General features: G+C 45.7%; 2 protein-coding genes across 2 annotated transcripts in view; both read right to left on the bottom strand.

Annotated features, from left to right (window-relative positions):
- Positions 1-727: 727 nt before the first annotated feature.
- LOC131294725 (uncharacterized) lies at positions 728-11,700 on the bottom strand. The gene is made up of 7 exons (XM_058322770.1): positions 11,059-11,700; positions 6,069-6,510; positions 2,728-5,894; positions 2,424-2,649; positions 2,023-2,355; positions 1,779-1,950; positions 728-1,708 (listed from the first exon to the last, which is right to left on the bottom strand). The coding sequence occupies exons 1-7, from the start codon at positions 11,698-11,700 to the stop codon at positions 898-900; spliced, it is 5,793 nt and encodes a 1,930-aa protein (XP_058178753.1). The 3' UTR covers positions 728-897.
- A 6,460-nt stretch (positions 11,701-18,160) lies between these two features.
- Positions 18,161-23,854, bottom strand: part of LOC131294843 (AT-rich interactive domain-containing protein 1B-like) — an 84,874-nt gene continuing 79,180 nt past the window's right edge. Inside the window, exons 9-11 of the mRNA XM_058322892.1 lie at positions 19,412-19,761; positions 19,069-19,345; positions 18,161-18,986 (exon numbers count right to left, since the gene is read on the bottom strand). Coding sequence (XP_058178875.1) covers positions 18,971-18,986; positions 19,069-19,345; positions 19,412-19,761 — 643 coding nt within the window. The 3' untranslated portion in view covers positions 18,161-18,970. The remainder of the gene's footprint in view (positions 18,987-19,068; positions 19,346-19,411; positions 19,762-23,854) is intronic.

Raw genomic sequence — 23,854 nt, 5'->3', positions numbered from 1 at the left:
TACTATGTATATGTGGCATGTGAATGTATTCACTTTTTAGCTAATAATAAATATCATCTCTTTAGTGCTTAATGAATTCAAAACAAAACATACTTTGCATACATTTTTCACGCATCTGTCTTCGCTTTTCTATTCTCTTCCATTCCTAGCAGTGGGTAATGTATTGTGTTAAAACAAATTTAAACCAATAGACGTAAAATATGAGAATTACACTTATGGATTCTTTATTGGAAGTCTACACTATTATACAATTTCGAAAGCATAAAGCGTGATTGTAAAATTCAAGGTGCACTAACATAGTTAGGTATTATATACATGCTATACGAAAAACAGATAACTATTATTGTACATTCTTCCTCCTATTACACCGATTCGAAGCGCGATTCATTCTTCGTATCGCGCACAGGTTTTTGCTTCCAGTTTTCAGACTATTTCATATGAGCATTTGATAAGATGTGTTGATAAGATGGTACCACCACACGTAGCTCTATACTTGACATAAAACGCACCTAAAAAAAAAACTTAACCTAGTATTCTAAAACACGATGAAAGACGATACATAGGAGGATATTCATTATTTTTGTAGAAAATTTCCTAACCCCGTCCCTCACTCAACGCGCAGCTGGAGGGCAAATAGAGTAACACAATAATCCAATGTTTCCAGTGGGACTTAACTCTAAATTCGGTAATTCGGTAAATAACATCTGTATCAATAGGGGCTCTTAAACGTGAAGGAATTTAAACCAATAAATCTCACTATTTTTACTATTGCTGAGGGTTGGATTAGATGGGTAGAATAAAGATTAAAAACAGACTCCGGCCGACCGAATTCTACAAATTACCAAAGATTCCAACTAATAATGGGGGAAGGGGGAGCCTCGCCTTCTGTTCAGCTTCCTAACTGAGCTGCAAGAACTTGTTCGTTACGATTTGGCGCAGGTGGATGATCCGGTTGTACACCTTTATGGCCGGTCCGATCTTAACACCCATGTACTTCACCAGATCGTCCTGCGTGAAGCTGAGCAACGTCTTTCCGGTGATTTCCTCGAGCCGAATCTTGGTGGCGCACTCGTCGCATCCGGGCAGCTGCTGGATGTACCGTGCCGTCTCATCCGTCGTCCAGTGGAGTGGGTTTTTCAAACGAGACACACCACCACCGTTCTCACGCTCGGTACACTCGTCAAGGAAGTAGGAATTCCGGCGCCACACCTCGTACGCGTGGAGCAACCGTGGCCCATAGCCCTCAAGGACGGGCAGCGCGATGCGTAGATTGGTTTCCGGTGGTGTAAAGCCGGCAGCTGGAGCGCTGGAGGTGGTTGTTGAGGTGGAATCTTTGACTTTTGTCGATTCCTTCGTTGATGGTCCCCCACTGCGACTGGCGGCATCCTTTGAGGAGCCTTTTTTCATCGCAACGGGTCGGCCATGGGGCATAAGGTCGGACGGATCAGCCGCCTCCTGTTTCACACGCTTGGACAATGGCACAACACCATCGTTTCCAGCTGATGGTCCACTGCTCGATCGCTTGACGGGGGGGTTGTTTGTTGTTTCGTCCGGCTGTTGCTTGCCAGGCCGTGGCGATTCGGATCTCGCTTGGGATGCCGATGTCGTTGCACCCTTGGCTTTGGCTTGGGCATTATTGCTACTGTGCTGGTCTACGGATCCGTAAACGCATCCGGCGAATAATTCTGTAATGTGCTTTTGTACTTGACTGTACAAACATACGAAAAGAGAGGTTGTTAGAAGCCAAACAGTGCATTTGCATCTTTCGCTCAACTTACTTATGGCTTATACGGAGCGTTTTACGGAATTCGCTCATCCAGTTGCTTCGCTTGTACGGACACTCGACCTGGCGATCGTGGTACTTCTTGTTCGGAAACTTGGCGTTCCCTCGGCCCATGCAGAAACGAATCTCGCACGTTCCATCACATACTTCGGCTTCGTTGACAAAATCTGACGAAAATGAGCAATAGAGGTTAGGACCATCTTCTAATCGACGTCTTCTGGCAGGCACAAGCTACTTACTTGGCGGTGGTTCCAGTGGATGCCGCGTCCGGGCGCACCAGTTAACCGGGTGAATGTTCGGGCTGTCGTCCTCGATCCAGACGGCATAGCTCTGTGGCCACCCGTCGAAGCACACCGACAACTCGTACCCGTCGATGGCAACGACCGTCGCTGGGCGGATCCGTATCTGCTGCTTGCGATCGACCACCTCCAGCCGCTGACCCGGTTGGAAGGCGATCGGGGGACGCGTTTGAAACAATTCCTTGGACGCCGCCACAATCGACCGTTGCTTATCGGGGTTCCGGTGTCGCTTGTACCGAAGGTACCGTTCCCAGCTGAACGGTTTATGCCAGTCTGCAATTGGAGGAGAGGAAACGGTCACAACCCCACAATTGGTTTTATATGCCGTGTTTAACACTTACCGGGCGGTGGGGTAATTTTTTCCGTATTTTCGATATGCCAATCGACCGGGTGGATGTAGGGCGATTGAATGCTAACCCAGTAGTCGTGCCGCTCGTTCCACCCATCAAAGTGCACCAGTATCCGGTCGCCCATCTTGTCCGCAACCGTTGCGACGCACACCTTACCGGACTTTTTCAGATCGTCCGCCTCGAGGACCATACCGATTTCGAACTTATTTTTAACGCACTACAAGAAACGCATACAGCGGAATTTATTAGTACCCCAAAGGATCAACAAAAAGGGATCAATCAAAGGGTAACTTACTGTCTTGTTGATATGTTGGAACCAGCGACGATCGGGCACGGTGGCACCCGTCTGCAGTAGGTAGTCCTTCCAGCGAAACACCTCCGAGCCTGACGCGGTATAGTCGCTCGGTGGTTGCAGCACGCGGTTCGTTGATCGACACCAGCCCGGCGGAAAGATGTCCGGCGAGTCGGCGTTCACCCAGAAATCGTAGTCCGCCGGGTAACCGTCAAAGTGCAGCTTGATCCGGTAGCCACGCACTTCCGCCACGGTGCACACACAAAACAATGAGCAATTTTCCGGATCGATCGCCTCCAGCTTCATGCCCGGTCGGAACTTGTTCTGCGTAGACGGGTAGGCATGGCGACCGAACAGTTCAGCCGGTGCGGCTACTGCGTTAATCTGTTGCAGATATTTTTCCCAGTTGAAATCACCTGCGTCCGCATCGATCATCGATGGATCGTCGGTGACGGCGGGAGGCTGTTGGTCATCGGCTGTCGAGGTGGTTCTGGCCGGCCCTACCAGATCGTCACAGGCCGCAACTGGTGATGACGTCGTCGGCAACGGTAAGAAATGCTGCCGTCCAATGAATGCGTTCGAGTTGAGACTTAGCGAACTCTGCGAGTCTTCGTCGCTCGTGTTGTTTGTGGTAGTTGTGGTCGTTGTTGACGGGGTCACCGTGCGTTGCTTGACCGCCGCCGCGGTCGTCATTTCCGAAGCCAATTTTTCCTCCCGTTTGACTTTCTTCTTCGCGGGTGGGACATCATCGTGTTTCTCCTTTTTCTTTCCTTGCTCCGCCTTCAACAGGGCCAATTGCGCTGCACTGTTCTGGAGCGCGTGTGTTGAGTGTAGGATGTACTTGTACACGGCCACCTTGCCCGATTTCTTCACACACTCGATGCTACAGTACTCGGGTGTCGCGAACTCCGCCGCACTGCCCCGCGACAGGCACTGTAGGCAGTGGTAGCTGTATCGAAAATCGGGAGCCTTTGCGGTCCGCTTGCGTCCACCGGGAATCGGTTTCATCTTCGGACGTTGTTTGATCGGAAGGGTCAACGACGCATACACATCGGTCCGGCAGTGACGCTCGTACTGCCCAACCGTCATCGGTTGCACCATCCCGAACTCGTTGAACTCGAAGTGCAGCCGACTATCGTCCAGGTAGCCGATGCCATCGTGCCACCGGAGATGGTCCGACACGGTCGATATATCCGAACCACCCGGCCCACCCGCTGTACTGTCTTTATCGTCCGCAACGCTGAACGACGACTCCGAAACCGGTTCACCGCCGGCAATCGACGTCCGGATGCTTGCCTGGCGAGCAGGCCGACTTTGACCGGCGGATGTTGATTTTTTTGAACCTTTCTTAGCCGCAGCACCACCACTGGGTCCGACCGATTCCGGAAGGCTTTTGCGGCCGCCAAACTGCTTCACAGCCATGCTGCTCTCGGACGACGTCGAGTTCGAGCGAACGCGTGTCGCAAAATCAATGTTGTTTTCATCCATCTTGGCCGTTTGCCGCCGCTGCTGCCGGGCCAAGGATACGTTCTCGTCGCTTCCTCCACGCTCCGGATCGCCAAACCCAAGGCCGATCGCAGCTAGTTCGTCTAGATCTAGTTGAATCGTAGGATTGGCATCAGTTTCGGGCACTGCAAGCCCCCGCCGAATAGAGTCGAGCCTCCGGGATGTCCGTCTTTGCGTCGGCAGCACCGGCTGCATCTCCCCTAAACCCGCCATCACCGATGATGCCACCACGTCGAACTTTTCATCACACAAGAGCAGAATGTTGTCCTGCTGCTGTTGTGGCGCTGCCACCGCCGTTGGCTCATTCTTTTCCTGCTCCATCAAAACGCTCTCTCCCTTGGGTGTACCACCGTTGGCGTTACTATCTTCCGAGGCCGGTTCATTGGTGGCATCTTTCAGCGGCGATCTCTTTATCTTCCGCTCCTCGTCCGCAGCTACTTTCGTGAAAGGCAGCTTGGTGGCCATGCTCATATTTTTGAACGGCTCAAAGACTACTTCACCGTGCACTGAAGACAAACGAACGTGCACCGACTCCGAACGTTTCCGAACGTTGACTCCTTCCCGTCGCTGAAGCTCGGAAAGGGATCGTTTTTGAAGTCGTGGACTTATCTGGCTACCGTTCGGAACGACAGCACGAGCACCGACGTCTGCTGGGGTCTTTTTAGGAGTGACTTCAAGCCGACTTGCATCCATGTGCACCGCCATACCGGAGTCTTCCTTCTCCGGCGTACTGGTGGTCGATTGTGGTTCGTTTCCACCGTTGGTGTCGAACGAAGAGTCGAGCATTTCGATACCATCGTCTTGATGCTCCTCCTCCTCCTCCTGCTCGTCTAATTGTGCACTTGTTTCTTCTTCCTCTCTTATGCGCTCCTCCAGCATCTCGACTTCTTCTTTCAAAGCTTCCTCCTCAATCTGTTCTGCTCCGCTGTTGTAGCCAGCTTCATGCTGTTGCAGCATTGTTTCGGCCTCCTCCGAGGCAGTGGTACTGGTGGCTTCAACCAACATCGGCGGGCTTTCACTGCCGGCGTTCATCATAGTTGATTCTACAACCGCTGGAGCAAGTCGCGGCGGAGGTTGCAGCTCCGTTGTTAGGAATGGCGCAAGTTTCGGAACCGGTGGAAGGTTAAAGGGTTTGTTCGTAATACTCCGGTGCTGCTTTAGCTGCTGTATAACATTGCTATTGTTTGGTGCCGTTGTCACAATGATCCGTTTCTGTGTTTGTCCTCCGCTAGCGGTCGTCAGTACCCGTTTGTCTGCAACCGGATGTTGCCCAAGTGTTGTCGTCTGCAGGCTATTTCCAACAATGACCGTTGATTTCGTATTGGCCGCTGGTACGTACAATGGTGGAATGCTGCTGCTGGCTAAGGGACCAGTCGGAGTCACTACGGACGTACGATTCAACGAAGCCACCGACGCGGCCTTGACCGTCTGGAGTGGTTTATTCCCTGCGTTTGTTATAACCGACTGCTGAACGACGAGAGGTTGGACAATTGGTGACTGGCAGGATGGTGATGGTTGCTGTAATTGTTCAGCCTTTGACACAATCACCGAGCTGCCGCCAGCTACCGTTACCGGTGTCAATACTTGATGCTGCTGCTGCTGGTGTTCGAAGCTTGTTGCCGTCACTTTGATCGTCGTCCCAAACGGAAGCACATGCTGATGAACTGGGCCCGGATTTAAAGGAATAAAAGACTGCTGTTGCTGTTGTTGTTGCTGTTGCTGCTGTTGCTGTTGTTGCTGTTGTTGCTGCTGTTGCTGCTGTTCCTGCTGTTGCTGCTGTTGTTGTAATGTCACATTCGATACTGTTGTCGGGACGGATTGAACGAGCAATGCCGTACCGGAGCTAACAATACCAGGAGCAGAAGAAATGGGCTGTGGGTGTCCCAACACCGGTTGCTTAGTGGCCAATCCCTGGGGGCAAGGTGGAGTAAGAGTTGGTGGCAACGATGTTGCCGTGACAGCCGACGATTGGACCATCGGTCGAAAAGGCTTCAGGGCGGGGTTGGGACCAAGCCGTGTGAAAACGGGAATACCACCGGCACCAGTTGGAAGGTGCTGGGGAATTGCTAATGGAGACTGCTGGATGGGCAATAAAACAGCAGTTGTCGTCGACGTCGTAGTTCCAGCGATATGCTGACCAGATTGGCCCACCGGAATGATGTGAGACGACGGAATTGCGGCCAAGTTTTGCTTTACAATCGTTGTGTGTCCTATCTTCGCCTGTTGATGGGAGGACATTATATCGGTGCTTCCGTACTGAACGGTGTAACTAGTGCCAATCTGTCGAAGGTAAGAAAAAAAACAAATAATTAATGTTCGCTCTGTTAGGTAAAGGTAAAATTTTCAAAACTACACCAACGGTAGCCAAAATCTCTCACAAATAGTACCCTCTTTCCGATGCCATCATATTGCGAGCTTTCAGTTCGTTTCAATTTTTACAACCATCACTCTACACGTGGTGCACACGACAAAGGGTGAGGTTTCTCACTACTGCTCCGGTGTACGAAAACCAATGGCTACTTGCTTCCATCGATATCCTCCTCCTCCATCAACGGTGTCGTCACCTCGCGATCCACTCATACACAACTGGCGAACTATTTTAAGCTCCCCACATTATCAGTAGTAGGCAACGCTGGTTGTGCGCTGTTGTACTACAGCAAAAAAAAAGGTATACACTCAGCAGTTTCATCACAGGGCCACTGCACTGTGCTAACTGAACTGCACGAATTGGCTAATTAAGGCATGCATATGCATATCTCTTGTAGGACAACACAACAAACCATGTGACAAATTCACAGCCCAGCCAGCCACATACCAGCTATGGCACACATGCACATGCACAGGTTACAATCGGTGCCTACGCTGATTATGTTTTAGCTGGACGTTGGTACTACACGTTGGTACACACAAAGCGAAATCCTTGTGTCCTTGTGCCGTCTAAAGGCCACAGTTAGCCGTACGAACAGGTCAGAAACAGTGAACAGAACGTACACAGCACCGCTGCGGCGAATGATGATTAACCGTTTACGGCAAAAGGACAACTGACTAACAACGCGAGCAGCACTATTAATTCATTCACAAGACCTGTACCACACGGTAGTGATGGTGCTGTAATCGTGATCGGGAAAAACACTTTCACCGAACCGAAGTTACGTGAAGAAAAGCATCCTCCACCAAACTTCCAAAGCGAGCACGATTTTATATTTCACTTCTCACTACGGTACGGCCTCTGGTGCGTACACAACACAGTCAGTTACTCACGCGCCGTGATGCGAGATGATTTTGACAATCAAGGCGCCGCTAGCGAGTGAGAGGTACGCCATGTCGCATCCCTTTTCTTCCGCGACCGTTTTGTGCGGCAGCGCTGCTACCTGAACGTTTTTTCCCATATATTCAGAATTCAGTACGAGCACATGATAGCTCAAGATGACCTGGGATAAAATTATGCAGATAAATACACGCTTTTTACTATTTCCAACATGAACTACCCTTCATCGTAGCGCTTGTTGTTGTAGCTGTACATCTACAAGAGCGCTTTTCGCTTGGTAGCGAACTGTGCTTTCGTCATGCACAAAACATGCCCCAACTATGCATTGGGGGTACCAACAATGTCGTTTCGTTGGCTACTGATCCAACGCACATGGGCACATGGTTACGACTTTCGCCAATGATGGCGGAACAACAAGCATTATTTCATTATTTCGTATGTTTCATTCTCGAAGATATATTCACAACCAGTGAAATCCCACCTAGGCGTTGACTTGTAGATAACCACGTTAAGAATGGCTGGTTCTAGCGAACTGTGATAAGTATAAACGTCAATCTCAACGACTGCACACTGACCGATCGGACTGGCAATGGCGTGTGGGTCGGTCGTGTGTCGTAATGTAGCCGTGAATTTTTTCGCTCCACGCTCCACCGATCCTCTACGGCACCGGGGACTGGCAACCTTCGTAGAAAATGGTTCACACAGAAACACACGATATTCGTGGTACCAGGTTGTGAAGACAATTTTGCATTTTGTTGTCCGTAGAATCCGGCTGCGTTTACCACCGATGGAACCACTGTAAAGACCACAGAGTAAAGGATTATAATGTCTGATGGAAGTACAATTTCATATGCACTAAACAATCCCTTCTTTGAAGAAATTTTAATAGGTGGTAACGTGTTTTGCTGTTAGATCCATTAATTTTTCTACGATGCTCCCATAAGAACCTCACTGCTAGTATAGCATGCTACTTCGCATAAAACGTGGCTTTCAGCAAGGTGGCATCAAAAATCGCCATTTTAATGCCCCTTCGGCGTCTCCTTTCCGATGGCCACCAGTTATTTAGATTATGTTGGGGCAGTATCATCAAAATAGTGACCAGCCGTGGGGAGCGTACCAATGCACGAAATAACGTGTGTTCAAATTGGACGGAAGGGTATACCTTCCCTGCACGCACGCACACCATACCGTTTTCTGCTACTGCTGACCCTCTATTGGCTCTCGTGGCCCCATCAAGGTTGTGCAATTCGCGAAAATACCATTTGCCGATGGCGGAAAAAGGCCCCCTTCAGCACGTTGTCGAAGAAAGCGAACTGCAGTAGCAACATTCACATATCCCGAAGGACAACACACTTCAAACATGGGAGCACTGATGGGATTGGGGAGCCAGGTTGCCGTATTAGGCCGAAGAACCGCAGGCCGGATAGCAGCAGGAAGAAGGAAGTAGTACACTTACATACGGTTCGCTTACGTTTCTGTTTAACCTACAACTTCTTGCTAAAGTGTCGAATGGCACATTCGGATGGAAGTAGTTCTCCAACAACTCCTCACTCCCTACCCGGTTATGTGCAGTCTGCGAAAGGGAACCTGATTTCACTACACGTTTTGCCGTTGCTAAGAAAACCAGAAACACACGTACGCACCTCGCACAAGAAGGCACATACAGATTCAATCAAGTGGCAGGCTGGCTCGTTCGTTCGTTCACGATGCCCCCCTGCGAAACAGTGCTTTCCTTTTCCTGCCTGCTAGACAACCTTCACTGATACGATTTTCCTTTTATTTCGTTACGTGTGTTATTATCAAACTTCAAGAAATCGTCACTATTGTGAGGAACACCCATTTTTCTAGAAGTCTAGCTTTGTACTTTTCCATGAAATTTTACCATGAAATTCGATTTATAACTTTTGAACAACAATCTGTTTTCGGGGCCGAAAACTATGGCGTTGGGATTACTAAACGTTTTGATATGCACCTTCGGCAAACGGTGCGGTTGTCTTGTGCTGTGACACGAAATAAGCTGAATCTGAATGCTGATTCTTTCGGTGATCGAAAGCAGGAGAAAAATTACGAAGGGAAACAGTGCGCAGAGTGCGCACCACTTGTTGTTGTGTTCGCCAATGATTACGAAATGACAGTAAAAACGGTAGAAGAATTTCTCGCGTTTCAATTAGCCCGAGAAGCTACACACATCTAGAAGAAAAACGAGCCCCACATCTGAAATGTGATGCACAAATAGAACATGTTTCTCTATTATGCATGTGCAACAAGACTGCATACCACTTTTGTCTGCATAGCGATGCAACGGCACCTGCTAAAGCTGCAACTGTCAGTATTGTTTTCGTTTTTATCAATTTCTCTTGCTGGTTTATGACCTGATAACTCGCAATGATTCGTTTTAGCTACGCAATGATGCTGCAGTTAGGCAATTGAAGCAACTTTCAGGATTCACAGAGCATTAATCCTAGTGCAGAATTGTTCCGAAAATTCCTAGCAACCCGTCTAACAACGTGACGTTTTGTGCTTGACGACGTTCTTCCCATCGATCGACATCGTTGATGGTGTGTGCGGATTATCTCGGCTGGCAAAAGATAAGAAAACGTAAAAAAAAACTGCCAAACGGGATGCGCTACTTTTAATTTCATTCAACAATTTTACCCCACTTATGTAGCATTTCTTCAATTGGCCTCATTTTCATTCACTGTGGTCACGATGGGACACCAATCAGCGTACGATCGAACGGTAAATACATTTTACGCACCGTATATGGGGGTTATCTAGCACCTGCAGTTTGAAGAGTTCAGTATGGGACCGTCGGATGAATGGGATGGCATTTAATGTACTACAGATCGCGTAGTATTTTTACGTTCCACAACACTTGGGCCACGCGGACACAAACCTGTGGCCGTTTGTGCTCACTTTTCCAGACTTTGCCGATGGCACGTGCACGTTTTCCATTCACTATTTCCCTTCACGTTTTACCTCACAAAGCCATGTGGCCACAAAGCTGCGTTGGGCTTTCGAGTGTTCAAACACGCCGTACTGTGGCGTTTATTCTGCCTTATCCGTGGCGTTGTACCTTCCACGCTTACTGTCCGCAGCAATGGCTGGTGTGTACGCTCTATCACTCTCTCCGAGCTTAAATCCACACAGTCCACCTAGATTTTATTTTACACTTAACGTCGCTGTCGACTGCCTCCTGGCTCCTGACCGCTCGGCGGCCTGGTGTTAATGTTTGATTTTTAGCAGGCGAGTCAGCACATTTCGAAGGATGCGTAAGAGAGCGTGAAAATGCCAGCTTTAGCGAGATCGAGAACGGGACGGGAGACAGCAAACGTCTCAGCTGTCAAGATGTCCGAGCTGCCTATGCTACACGCACACAGCTTCGTGGCGCGTTCGCGTCACTCAATTCATCGGTTTCGCGCTCAATTCATACGGACACACAACATTCGCTGATCTTGTGTGGAAAATGCATTTCATTACGGCGAATATCGAAACGACATGTCGATTCCCAAACAATGAAACTACGTGAATTTTCTTCACCAAATGTAACAACAGCTCACCTTGGTTTGCATGGGATTGTATCGTCCCATATTCTGCGCCTGCTGATGCTGATGTTGCTGAAACTCCTCTTGGGTAATCGCGTTCGGATACATTACCTCCTTCCGACCTATGACAATTTCTTGCACTGGCGGCGCAGGGGGTAGTGCATCTATTTTGGCAATTTCCACCTTCGGTTGCGATATTGAACTGCCCACCGTCGTTGGCTTCGGATGGATGGGATTGCGACCGGTGGTAGGGTGCTGGACGATGGTTTTATTATTCCGGCTCAGTACAACCGATCCGGATGGTGACGATGCCAACGATGCTGGCGGAGGTGGCAGCGATGCCCTGATGCTGCTGTTACTGGCACTACTGAACGAAGCCAACGGTGGCGCAGTGCTGGAGATGGTAATCATCGGTGGAGCAGGTTTTCGCATTGCTACAACAGTCAGCTTGTCGTTGGTTGAAAATCGTCGCCGAAGGACTGCTGATTGCTGCGAAGTTTGCTGCTGCGGCATCGGTTTCATGACGATCCTGCTGCCACCTGCCGCCGATCCTCCTGCTCCACTGGTAGTAGGGATCGACGTTAAGGGCGGTGGCATGTTCGTTGGGGCCATGCTCATCGATACGTAGGTCCTACCGGTCGCGTTACCGCCATCCATAGTCAGCTGCTTTTGAATTGGTCTACACTGGAATGTAACAGTGTCAGCTTCTCCGGATAGTGGTTCCGCTAGCTAGACTACTATGACTTCTGGGTTGACTCTTGGCGTTTCCTGGGGGATGTTTGAAAGCATATTATTACTCGCGTTCCCATTGCTTCATACACAAAGGATAGCATCAACACTCAACAACTGAATATTTTCGGTCCTACCTCACCAAAAAGTGTGGTGTCCACTTTGGAAAGAGTATGCTAAGATACTGGAATAATTTACACTAACGGAACTTTGCATTGAGATTTTTCATTCATGCACAACCTGTTAGCAGTTTGTATGCTCTTTAGAAAACTAACATGAACACCGAATAACCAGTTCACATGTCGTGCGTAGTCAGAATGAAACTGAAGTTTTCCTTCGCCTGTAAACGCAACCTCGTACTGTACCGCGGGATGTGCGCGTGTGTTAGTGGCGATTTGCGGAAAGAGCGTACGCGAGATCTTCGAAAGAGCGGAAAGTTTGTCGGAAGAGAAATATGGATTCTGAACGAATTTGCTCAAGTACCGCTTGTTTTTGTCCTCAGCTGTGACGACGGATACCGCGTGCATGGGAATGGCAGACAAAAAGTCTGGAAAAGAAATATGTCCTCCATTTTTGCAGAGCTAAACCGAACTCCGGTGAAGCTATCTGCCTGATACAAAATTCTACCCCAACCAACAGACGTTCGCTCGGGTTAAAATAACGGGTATAACAAGAGAAAAAAGAGCTGATTTGGATATGTTTCAATGCCGCTGGCGGAAGCATCACGAGCTAAGGGTAACAAATACACCTACACGTGTTCGCTCACGTTAAAATATACGCAACAAACTGACTCGCTGGCTAGAGTGCAGTGTGGTCAGCAAAGTTCGAGTGATCGTTTTCGCGTTGCTATTTTGTTGTTGCTTTCGTTCGCATCCCTAGTGGAAATGTTCTTCGTTGTAAAGGTCGCCTGACGTGTAGCTCTTTCACTTTCGTCCTTTTCCGTAAAAGCGTAGTGCCTTGAAGGAGCACCCGAAGGGGGTAGGAGGTAACACACATGCGGAATGCACTTTCGTCCGACAGATGCTGCTGCCGCACCTAATCGATTGCATTATTTTTCATTTTATATTTTGAAATACAATTTCACTAGGGGTTTTGGGAGGTTTTATTTCCAACGGGGATAGTCCACTGTGATCGGTAGAAATTGAGGCAACCAAAGGAGCGATAATATTCTTGATTTTTCAAGCAAACAAACTACTTTACCGTTTTTGCTTACCTGTAATTTAAAGCAAGGGACTACCGGGAGCTGGAGTTAACCGGGCAACACTGGGCGAATTTACACGGCTTCGCAAGGGAAGAATGCGGCGATATTCGAATTCGAGCCCGGTGATGGTAATTGCCTCCCCATGAGCTAACGACGGCTCGTACAATAAAAATACCGGGATGCTACGTTTTTTTCACCACTGCACAAGTGAAGGTTTTACATCAATCTCCAGTTAAACGTTCAGCAGCTTGCCAAAAGCCGGTGCTCTATTCTTCATCAATTCTAGAATCGTACGCAAATCTAGCCACGGATGATGAAATCGCCAACTTTCTCGACGGTCTTGCTGCAACTGATAAAATTGTACAGAATCACTACAGTTTCGATCCCGACCACGCTACTCGGGCAACAATTGCACGCCACCGAAGCTGACTCACACACAATTCTCTCACACATGGCCCGAAGTGAGACTGTGTGCATGAGCTTGGCGCATCGATACGCCGCGAACTTCATGTTTTGATTGCATTGAATGTTTGAAGATTCTCTCACCTCTTGCATTATTGCAATTACCGGAATTATTATTATTAACGTAAAGCAAAGCAATATGGGCACGGGAATGAAAATGATTCCAGTAAGGTTATTTGGTCTATTGTTTGAATGGATGCGATGATTGCACATGCTTCTGTTGTTTCGTCCCCTCGGGTCCATGTTCGAAAATGTTGCTCGGAATTCGAAGAGAGAAAGCTTCTCGTTTTTAACCCGATCGTATTCTCTCGTTTCGGAGATTCGACTACGATACCGGCGAGCTGGCTATGTGTTCGTGACCTCGAGTATGCCGTTCGACGGCATGTCCAATGGCATGTCGTTTCAGTATTTAAAATTATCGCAAAGTTTGCAAAGCAAAACGATCGTAAAACAATTAATATTTATACCCAATTAAGGAGCAGAATATGTGAATATCCCGAGTTGATGACGATACTTGTTAGTTAGAATTTATGGTTCATAATTTATGGTGAACCTACGTGGTTGAACCAGCCAGTTTGACTATTTGCGGAACTCGAATTTGAAGCACAGTTTGTAGCAGCACTGACCACAATGTGCGGCTCTAGCATCACTTGAAAACCGTCTACTTACATTGGGTCCGCTCATTTGGTCTTATCTACGACCTTTGCTCAAAAAAGTAGTTCGAAGGTGAAATTAATACTTGACCACAACTTGAAACTAGTTTGAAGCGAAACAGGTTTTATGCTACGCTACGGTTTACCACTAGAGTATAAACATGGGAACTAAGCTTTCCAGTTTCAAGGTCGCTAGGAAAATTTCAAGCGAAATTAGGTATTGAAAATTGGATCTGGGAATTACCGTCTTTTTTTAAGAAGCATAGCAAACATGTCGTGTGGAAGGATACACGGATTGATTCTACAATAACACAAGGATAGATAAATAAGCAAAGAAATAGGCTCCAGAAAAGCACCAGCGACTTGGTCAATATTCATGCTAATTGTTGCCGCCGATGTGCGCGGAGAAGCCATGTTGTTTAAATATGCGCACCTCCGTTTTACAGGTACAACGTGGTCACGGCCTCGTGGCTCACGTGAATTCACCAGAACGTGCCCTAAAAAGATTGACAGCTGACAGAGCAAAATAGAGTTGGAGCCTGTAATGTTTCCAGTGGCACATCTCCTAAAAAGAGTTTTACCTACTTGCCTCATCGAATGTGATAAAAATAAACTTTTTTTTCAATTGTTTTTGTTAGATAACCATGCAATAATTCAAAACAAGGAACATTCTTCAGTACCACGTTTTTACATCAAGAACCGAACACGCCGTCGATATGTCACAAACACGTGGACAACACCAAATAGCCGATTCTCTGAAGAGAGAGAATACGATCGGGTAGAGACGTATTTATCTCTTCGAATTTCGAGCGGTATTTTCGAATATGAACCCAACGAAACTTGACACGTTTCTAGTTACGAATGGCAATTTCAAGTGTTTCTAAAGTAATTTAAACATACTTACGATAAACTCACGCCATGCAAAGAAGTAACAACCAGTTTTCGTTTATTTTTTATTTGTCGTTATTTGTTTTGTATTCGTTTTGTTTGTTTGCTTCTTTTAACAAATTATTGATTTGTTTCGCTCCTGACACGATTTAAGATTTTGCCAACGGTTTCAGAACCGTTGCTTACGTACCACATTCTCGGTTCGTGTTTCATCCGCTATTTCTGATGTTTTATTTTCCAATATTAATTAATATATATATTTGCAATACATTTACAATTCTAGTGTGTTTTCTTTTTGTTATTATGCTTTCGCGATCAATCTCACATGTTTGTTCTGGGTTCAATATTCATTTCCCGCAAACTGTTTGGTTGAGTGTTTGCATGCTTTAACGATCGAATGTGAGCCAAATTTTACAGAATTCTCATTTCTATTGTTTGTTTTTTGTTGAAACGTTATGCAAAAAGTATCACCACGTACACGTCCGACCAGCAGCAATGTGCATTTCAGCGACGATAGACTGGTCACGTGTTTCTATTCTAAACTGCCCATTGTTTTTCTTTCTTGCTTGCAGTTGGCGACGAACAGATAAAAGTTGTCCCTTTAGGCCAGCCTTGGCATCAACCAGTATCTATTACTCTGTAAAGTTGGGGACATTTAGTGTTTCGTTTGAAAACTGAAACGGGAGATGATTTCGTCTGTTACTGCATTACACCATTCCAAATTGTTACAATTTTCCACCTTTTTCACTGACACCGTCCACTTTCGGCGGTGTGTAGCGTTGGGTTGCTATGATTGTGTAGGCATTGCGATTCACTCTCTGATACATAAACCAATTTGTTTAACTCCCAATAATGGAAGCTTTCACGAAGCGATGAACACGATTGCTTTTTGCTTTAATATAACACGTGTTTGTGAGCTCAGTAGTTATTGTTGTTTTAAATCGTCCACGATTTCTACTATTTCACTGGGGAGTGGGAGTTTGTTGCAACGATCATTTATATGGACACGAGTGATCGTTCTCCCACCGTTCGTTAAACAGTGGAATAAAAAACCACGAATAAAGAACGAAAGTTACGACGGTTGGAATCATAGTTGAGGAGCCAGTTTTTGAAAATTTCACTCATATTCTCTCAGGGAGAACTCCCCCTCCCGTCCCCCAAGAAGGATTTGTTTAATTTGTTATGGTAAACTAATACATTTTACTCAGTCCAGTGCCATTAGTCATCATTTGGCAGCGTGGGGATTATTTTCTAATGTAAGTTAATGATTTTCCGCAGCAAGAGGAAGTTCACAAAAGATAGATTCACTTGCTGACACTTGTGGCATTCCACTACTTCGCCCCCTCCCTCAAACACCTGTTGTTTGAAGGACTATAGATTCTGATGATCTTGACTACAAACAAATGCAGACAATAAATTCTTCTGCCAAATATTTTTCTTTATTTCGTTTCTCATCGTCCACATCATCCCATTAATGCTTGCTGCAGTAGCTGACAAATAGTTTATCCACTTAATTGCTTTCGTTGAATACTACATTGTTTCACATTCTCCATTTTGTCCCCATCGACCGCACATCCGCGTTATGTCTTCTTAGTATTCCGCTTGTCTTTACCAACCTACTTTTATGTCGTTAAATCAGGGGGGCAAAGGAGGGCCCAGTCCTTTACCACATCTTCGGAATCCTGCTACATAATTGCTAATAGCGTTTTTTTGCTTATTTTTCGCGGTACACCCCTTTTAAAACCATTGCTCTTGTATCTTCTAGCAGTGAAAATGTTCTTCCCTTCGGTTATTACGTTCCATTTACATTTCAGTGCAGGTGTTTGTAGCTTTACCATGTTGCTTGATGTACGTTTACGCGTCAGGTTATCAGTTTAATGTTCGTCTCCATTTCCTCTAGTTTGCTTTGCAATAGTTTAATGATGTATTAGCATTGTTTTGTTTATTATTCTTATTATCTTTATATGTGAAACAAGTTTCCTTTCCGTAAACGATACGGATTCGATTTCGACATGGAACGCCAGCATGTTCCACCGGGTTCAAAATTCCTCACGGTTTAGGTTATCGCATAATTTTAAACACCTCGATTATTTGTTGCACCAACCAATCGTTAATGTACTCTTCTTCTGGCTACACCCCCTTTTCTCCGTCACCTATCGCTTTGAGAGGTCATTTTTCTCAGACCCTACCATTCACGGGGATAATCGAACCATGTCTTCGTCTCTGTGTTCTTGATAAGATATGTACAATGCAATGCCACAATGTCCTTTACGAACGGCACCATAGTTCTAGCTTTACGGTAATTGTAGTAGCAGCAACTGTATTACCTAGTAGTTGCAATGTGTTTGAAGCAGTCTGTTTCGTAATGGTTTTACTTCAAACACAGACGCTTCCGTATTCGCGGCTTTCGCGAAATGCACACTTATACCTTTGGCTATAGATTGGTGGGTGTTGGCAACGATGCCTGTCCCTTTCAACAAGGTTAGGGGGAGGGGAGGTTGGAGAGAGTATCGTGTTTTTTTGACGAACACGTGTTGAAGAAATTTCCCGTACACGATTGCTCAATTCGGGCCAAATGTCAAAATAGTTGTAAACGGTTATGCTGCTTCTAAGACTTCCTTTTCACTGGTTTTTACCCAAGCGACAGTGGAAAGATGAAGAAATCTAGTGAAGGTTCTTCCATTCATCTTTAATCAAACTACATTTATTCAACACGCATTCGCCCCGATTCTTTACAATGTCACAAAGTCAAATACGAAGACTTTTCCAATTCAATTAGGATTTTATGTCGCACAACTCATTGTTTTGTTTTGGATGCACTGGATGCACCTGTCGCAAAACGACTGTTAAGTTAAAACAGTGTAGTCAACTTCTAGAACCAACACTCGTTTCACTACCTTCACCCTTCCTTGTGTCACTTTTCGTTTTCAGGTTTTGTTTATTTAGACGCACACCTAGCTTTGAAATTCACTACCTGTTTGCATATTTCTGTTCAATTTCGTATTGGTTTATTTTAAATGTATTGTTCTTTTGTTTAATTTTTCGCAAAATGTCCATCCATACTCAATTTTCATGCTCTTTTCCTTGTCGGTAACATTCTAATAACGTCATCAACATTATCACAGTATAATTATTCTCATTTACGGGTATTCCCAAGCCTTTTTTTTCTTTTTTTTCGTTTTTTCCATCGGTGTTTAATTGTGAATCTATGTGTTTCTTATTTCAAGTGGTTTGAGATGTTTCCCATTGTCTGGCCCTGTTTCTTTCGCTCTTAAAAAACAAAAAAACAAACATATCCAGTATAGTTAGTTAATCACGGAAATCAATTGTATCAACGCGCCTTGGCTTGTTCACATTTCAGCGAGATATTGCCGGTAAAAGTTATGCAACCAGAAAACGGATGGAATTTGCTGCATTTCAGAGTATGAGTGTCTTTTACTAGAACGTTATGTTTGCCAAGAGTGACTAGTTCTAGTTTTCCAATACCGAAACATTCTCCGGTGGTCGTGCACACATGTCGGAAGTTTGAGATCGTGTCCATATCGCTGTGTTCCTTTTTTCAGACACGAATGATCGCGGTTTACCAGACGAGATGGAAATGTTTGAATGATGGAATTTTTCGAATTCGTTCTTTTTTTTCCCTTTCCCTACTTGCACGCACAATGTGCCACAAAATTCATACTCAACGAGCACCTCGCTTATGTCCTACCATTGACTCACTTAAACTAATTCGTCCGATGATGGTCAGATTATGATTTCTGAGGGGGGCAACCAAATGCGTCTCGGGTGCACTGTGCTGGTCGGAGCTAGGAAAGGGATTGATGCTGCCACAACAACGAGGACGCTGATGCTGTGCCATTGTCAAAAAAACAGGATGGTTGTTGACGCGCACTCATATGTACACAATCAGATGTATGTCGTAGTAGTTTCTAATGAGAAATGTAAAATAATGTACGGCAAACTGCTTGCTTTCCTTGGCCATCCCTTGCAGTTGTCATGGCCTATGAAACCTACAATAAAGGAAAGAACGAAGAAATATGTTAGTGGGGGGTTTCCAGGCTCGATGTTGTGGTGCTACCTTTCGATGCGTACCTGGTAAGATGTCGACTACCTTCGTGCACGGCCATTTCGGAGCTCTTGAACTCGTTCAATTCCTTACGGATGGCGGCCTTATCCTTCGGCGTCAGGCGTGTCCACGGTTTGTCCGCCCGCCGGTCGTAATCGTGAGCCTGTGTCACCTCAATGTAGTCGTTGAAGCGGATAATCTTTTTCTCCTTCAGCTCATCGACCGTTGGCCGGAAGCTAAGCTTCCGCAGCAGATAGCGCTTCTTTTCTTCCTTTTGCTTTTTCTCCTCGGCCGGCGATTGAGCTGCAGAGAACGTAAAAGGGAAAACCAGTTAAAAATGTCTTTAAGCATCGGTTAAGGCAAACTTACTCTTCAGAATGTTCCGCTCCACGAGTTCCTCAGCGGTGGGGCGCATCGAGAGCCGACGGATCAGCCGGGCCCCGATCGCTTCCTTGGACTCCTGCTTCTCGTTGTCCGACTGCAGCTGTAGGATGTTCCGATTGATCAGCTCCTGCCGGTCCGGCCGGAGGGCCAGTTTGATCGAGAGGCTCTCCTTCCGGGCGATTTTCGCCGCCCGATCGGCGTCCTCATCACGGTAGCAGATCGGCCCATCCGACTGGTCGCTGTCGTCACCGGCCTCGCGGATTACGTATGGACGAGTATTCTCCTTGTTTTCCATCGTACTCGGTAGGCCGATTTGGAAACGCATCGGTCGGGAACTGGTCGTAGCGAAAAGAAATCGTTTGTTAGAGTTTGACACGCTGTTCGAACCGTTCCTTTCGTTTTGACACCAAAGGTTGGTTATATGCACACATGGTGTATCTTAGAAGGTAGGGTTAACTGAATAGTGGAAACATACAAAAAAAAACCAGCATTCAAATCCAGATGTAGACAATAAACCAAAGTCTTTAGAAACTTAACGGTGGATCAAAAACACAATACATAAACCACCAATGAAGTAAAGCGCTATAAAAATGATGTATGTACATCGTTAATAGAACGTGCATTCAAAGTGATGTGTTGTTAATAACCAATTACTTTAAAAATTTCAATAGCTCATGCAAATATATTTTCGTAACATCAACCTTGAGAAATTATCTTGACCAGATGAATCATATTTTGTTATTCAGTTAAATATGAGAAAAATGGAAGGATTGTATCTTGTATTATAAAATGTCTTACTTTTACATTCCCAGTAACCGGTAAAATTGTCTTTACAGTTACAAAAATAATTTTACTCTTTTCAGTTTCGTTTCTAGCTCTCGCTTATCCACGATGCAACTCGGAACGTCATTTTTTCGTTTAGTTTTCCATGGTCTAAACACAAACCAATTTCCACCAATGATCCCTTGATTGGCAAATAGCTTTAGACTTCTAGACCTTTTTGTTGAACGTTTAATTTAACTTATCTTATTGACCACTATGAAGTGTGGGTTAAAAATGATAAAATCTTTGGGTGATCGTGTAAGAATTCCACACCCAAAATGTACTTACAAAACCTGAAACCCATAACCCTCAAAACATTCCAACATCAAGCATACTCACGTGTAAAAACCCGGCGAGAAAACATTATCATTATAATGGAATAATTTATCATCCACCGTGCACAAATAATAGTGCGCCGATGGCGAGATGGCACTCGGTGCCGGCGGCACTGACAAAGGAAAAGCTTTTGAAATGTGCCACCGGAATGTGGAAACACCCTTCTACATGTGAAAGCTCTGCCGTACTGTGCTTATGCCCGGGGTGAGTAGCAGGGTTTGGGGGGGTGTTGGCAAAGTGGCTTTATTATGTTTCCGACAGCCATTCCTATATCACACACACGGGCGCGACGAGAATAGAGTTGGATATTAATTTTGGAGAAAAACTCCACCATCCCACGTGGATTTATCAGCACACCTCTGGTGGGTTTTGCTTACTCGGGAAATTCGGAAGGAAATGCATCGCGATCCGAACGGAGAGATGATTCGTTTACATATTCGCTTCACTAACGTGTAGGCTGACACGTTTAGGATTACATGATAATGGCCGAATGCAGCAGAGGATGGTTGGCGGCGTGTACTGCGAACCGTTCCATCATCGCTGATCAGAGTTAAACTAATTTAATTATTCAACGGTTTATCGGATGGAACAAACAACCATGTACGTAATCGATCGTTGTCGCCTGACACTGCGTACTGTTCGTATTGTTTAAAAATTAAAGAGATCAGGAAGCAAAATATAACAGATGATGGGAGTTGGATATTTTTTCCTTCCCATGGTATGCGCACAACTTTAATTAATTTCACCGACGGGAAAAAAAATTCCACAAGTTCAACGTTTGATAATTTTATTGTAACAGTTGGGAAGCGTGGGGTTTCGTACCATCATTAATCTTGGGAAGGATATAAAGCGCCTTCGCCTAGACAAAGGAAACGACCGCTCTTGTTGAAGAAAAACGTCGCAGATTAAGGATCAACGGAAGCACAATCCAAAGACTTTGCACATCGTGCAGAACAAAGACGAAAGCGGCGGAGAGGAAACGAACACACACTGACGTAAATTAACGAGCAAGCAAAGGAGCACCACCACCGATAATTTCATCCGTCTCTTCGCGTAAAGCGTCAGTTTGCTTGTGGCGTAATCGCATTCCGCATTCGCTCCGGGGTTAGTTAAGGGCGGTAGCAGTCGTTTAATGGCGGACGTGGTGGGTGGTGGCGCGAAGCAAGGATCTATGTCACTTTGACTGTCTGATATCTTTTTAGCTGGACGATTATTTTACCGATTCGGTACGGTGTCGCGCCTCGTCTCTTCTGCTTAGAGGAATAAAAGATAAACCATCCGCCTCAACAATGTGGTTCTCTCTTTTCTTGGAACCCCCCAGCCCCCGATCGAAGACGGGAGAACACACCCGACGGGAAGCGTACGTGTCCTTTAGCGTGGTGTTACTACTTTCTTACAACACCGCAGTGCCACGGGCTACAGACATGGCAAACCACAATGGAAAGAGCGTGAGCACTTTTACAAAAAGGCAACTAAAAGGTTATGTTGGGGGAGGGGTGTGTGGTGAGGAAGCAGACATTTGCCCAACACCATTGCAAGCCATTGTTGAGCGTTGGACGGGGTTCGACAGCCAACATTTCGCCGAGGGATTTCCATCGGCACAATATAACGAGTGCAACGTGCGGGCGAACAGCTCGAGCGTCTCTAATTAAGACACTAGGAGTCTGCAAAACAAAAGCCGGGAGTCGCTCAAAGAGTGATTTTTCCTGTGCGAAAAACGTGGTTATTGCAAGTATTGATATAGTGGCAGCAATATCACGTCAAGTTCAGCTAGTACAGAAAGCAGATCCCAGCATAAGGATGCCAATATACCACACCCGCTTGACGTTGTATGAGTTTTATTTCTCCACATAGTTTCATTTTGCCTTCCCCGCTGGCTACACTAGAGAGTATGTAGCAATGTAAAGGTCTCTCCGCTTACAAATTGTGGTTTATTGTGCAATATTGTGTTGGGTTCATCATTACCTCAATGCGCGGTCAACACGAAAGATGTATATTTCTGTAGCCAAAATGAAACAAAATCATTTCGGAATCGGTTAAGAAAGAAGTTTACTTTTTAAACTTCGAACAACATGTGAAAAGTATGAAAGGAATCTTGATTTATGAAATAGTAATTACAAGTTTTAGAAAATGTTCTGAAACAATTTAAAGGATGACACTTTGTTTCCCTCGAGAGAGAAAAAAGAAGTTACAAATTATGTTTCCATTAAACAAGCTGATACTGAAGATTTAACAATGTTCTTTGCCTTGACGAAGGGAACGAAAACCAGCGGCTTTTTATGGCACAACGCCCAACAATACTCTTGCAAATGAGCATCAACCGCTGTCTTCGTCCAACCTACGTGCAGAACGTCGACGGTGGAAAATTAGATTTGCCAAGATTTTCCAATCTACACCCGCGCTACCCAGCATGTCTCGAAAGGAGGTAGCTGTAAATGAACAAAAAAATGTCCAACTTTGAGCTCTTTTTCGACGAACAAATTAACACTCGGTGTAGCTTCAAACCTTGGTTTTATCTGTTCCGGTTAAGGTAAATCTCCTATGGTGAACCCATTCTCGCAATCGATCCGAACTGAACGAGCTTTTCACATTCACCCCGAGCAAAACCCTTCTTTTCCCGACGAGCAAAACAATGCGTTCTGGGTTAATTTTTCTCGCGTCGACACAGGCACAGCGCCAGCAAAGATGAATAATAAAAATGTTGTTGGGTGGGCAGCATCGTCCGTATTTTATTGAAGCTTTGGCGAGCATAAACCATCCGTAGCGCCGCAATCAGTACCGAGACTCCGGGGTCGGTTGATACAACATTCTTAATATTCATAACATTGCGTGCGTTGGGTTGGGGGTGGAAAAATGAAAATCTTTCTAGCTCATCCGTGCAATCTTCGTGGTGGTCGAGCGTGCGTGATCCTATTTTCAAATGTTAATTTTTCCGGACGAAATCCATCATTAGTTGGTTCGCGGGGCGGAAGCACCGGTCGTGCATAAATCATCCCAGCGAGCGGATGTAGATAGGTTTTTATTTCCTTTCCGACGAAACCCGCGCTGGAGTGAGTAATATTCTCCACCGAAAGCTTGATTAAATTCATGCACGGGGTAGACAATTTTATTATTTTCAGAAGGACTCAAAAATACCAATGTCCATTTTGGATGGTAGTTCATTGAAAGTTTCGCAACAAAAAATCATTGAATAGAACCCACGCATGGATACGCGTTCAGATCATCAAAATAAAAAAAAAGGATCAAGGTTTAACGCCGTGAGTTACTTGA

This window comes from Anopheles ziemanni, chromosome 2 (assembly GCF_943734765.1).
Source record: "Anopheles ziemanni chromosome 2, idAnoZiCoDA_A2_x.2, whole genome shotgun sequence".
Taxonomy (NCBI): Eukaryota; Metazoa; Arthropoda; class Insecta; order Diptera; family Culicidae; genus Anopheles; species Anopheles ziemanni.
Note: the sequence above shows the minus strand (reverse complement) of the source record. Positions and strands in the feature narration are given on the sequence as shown.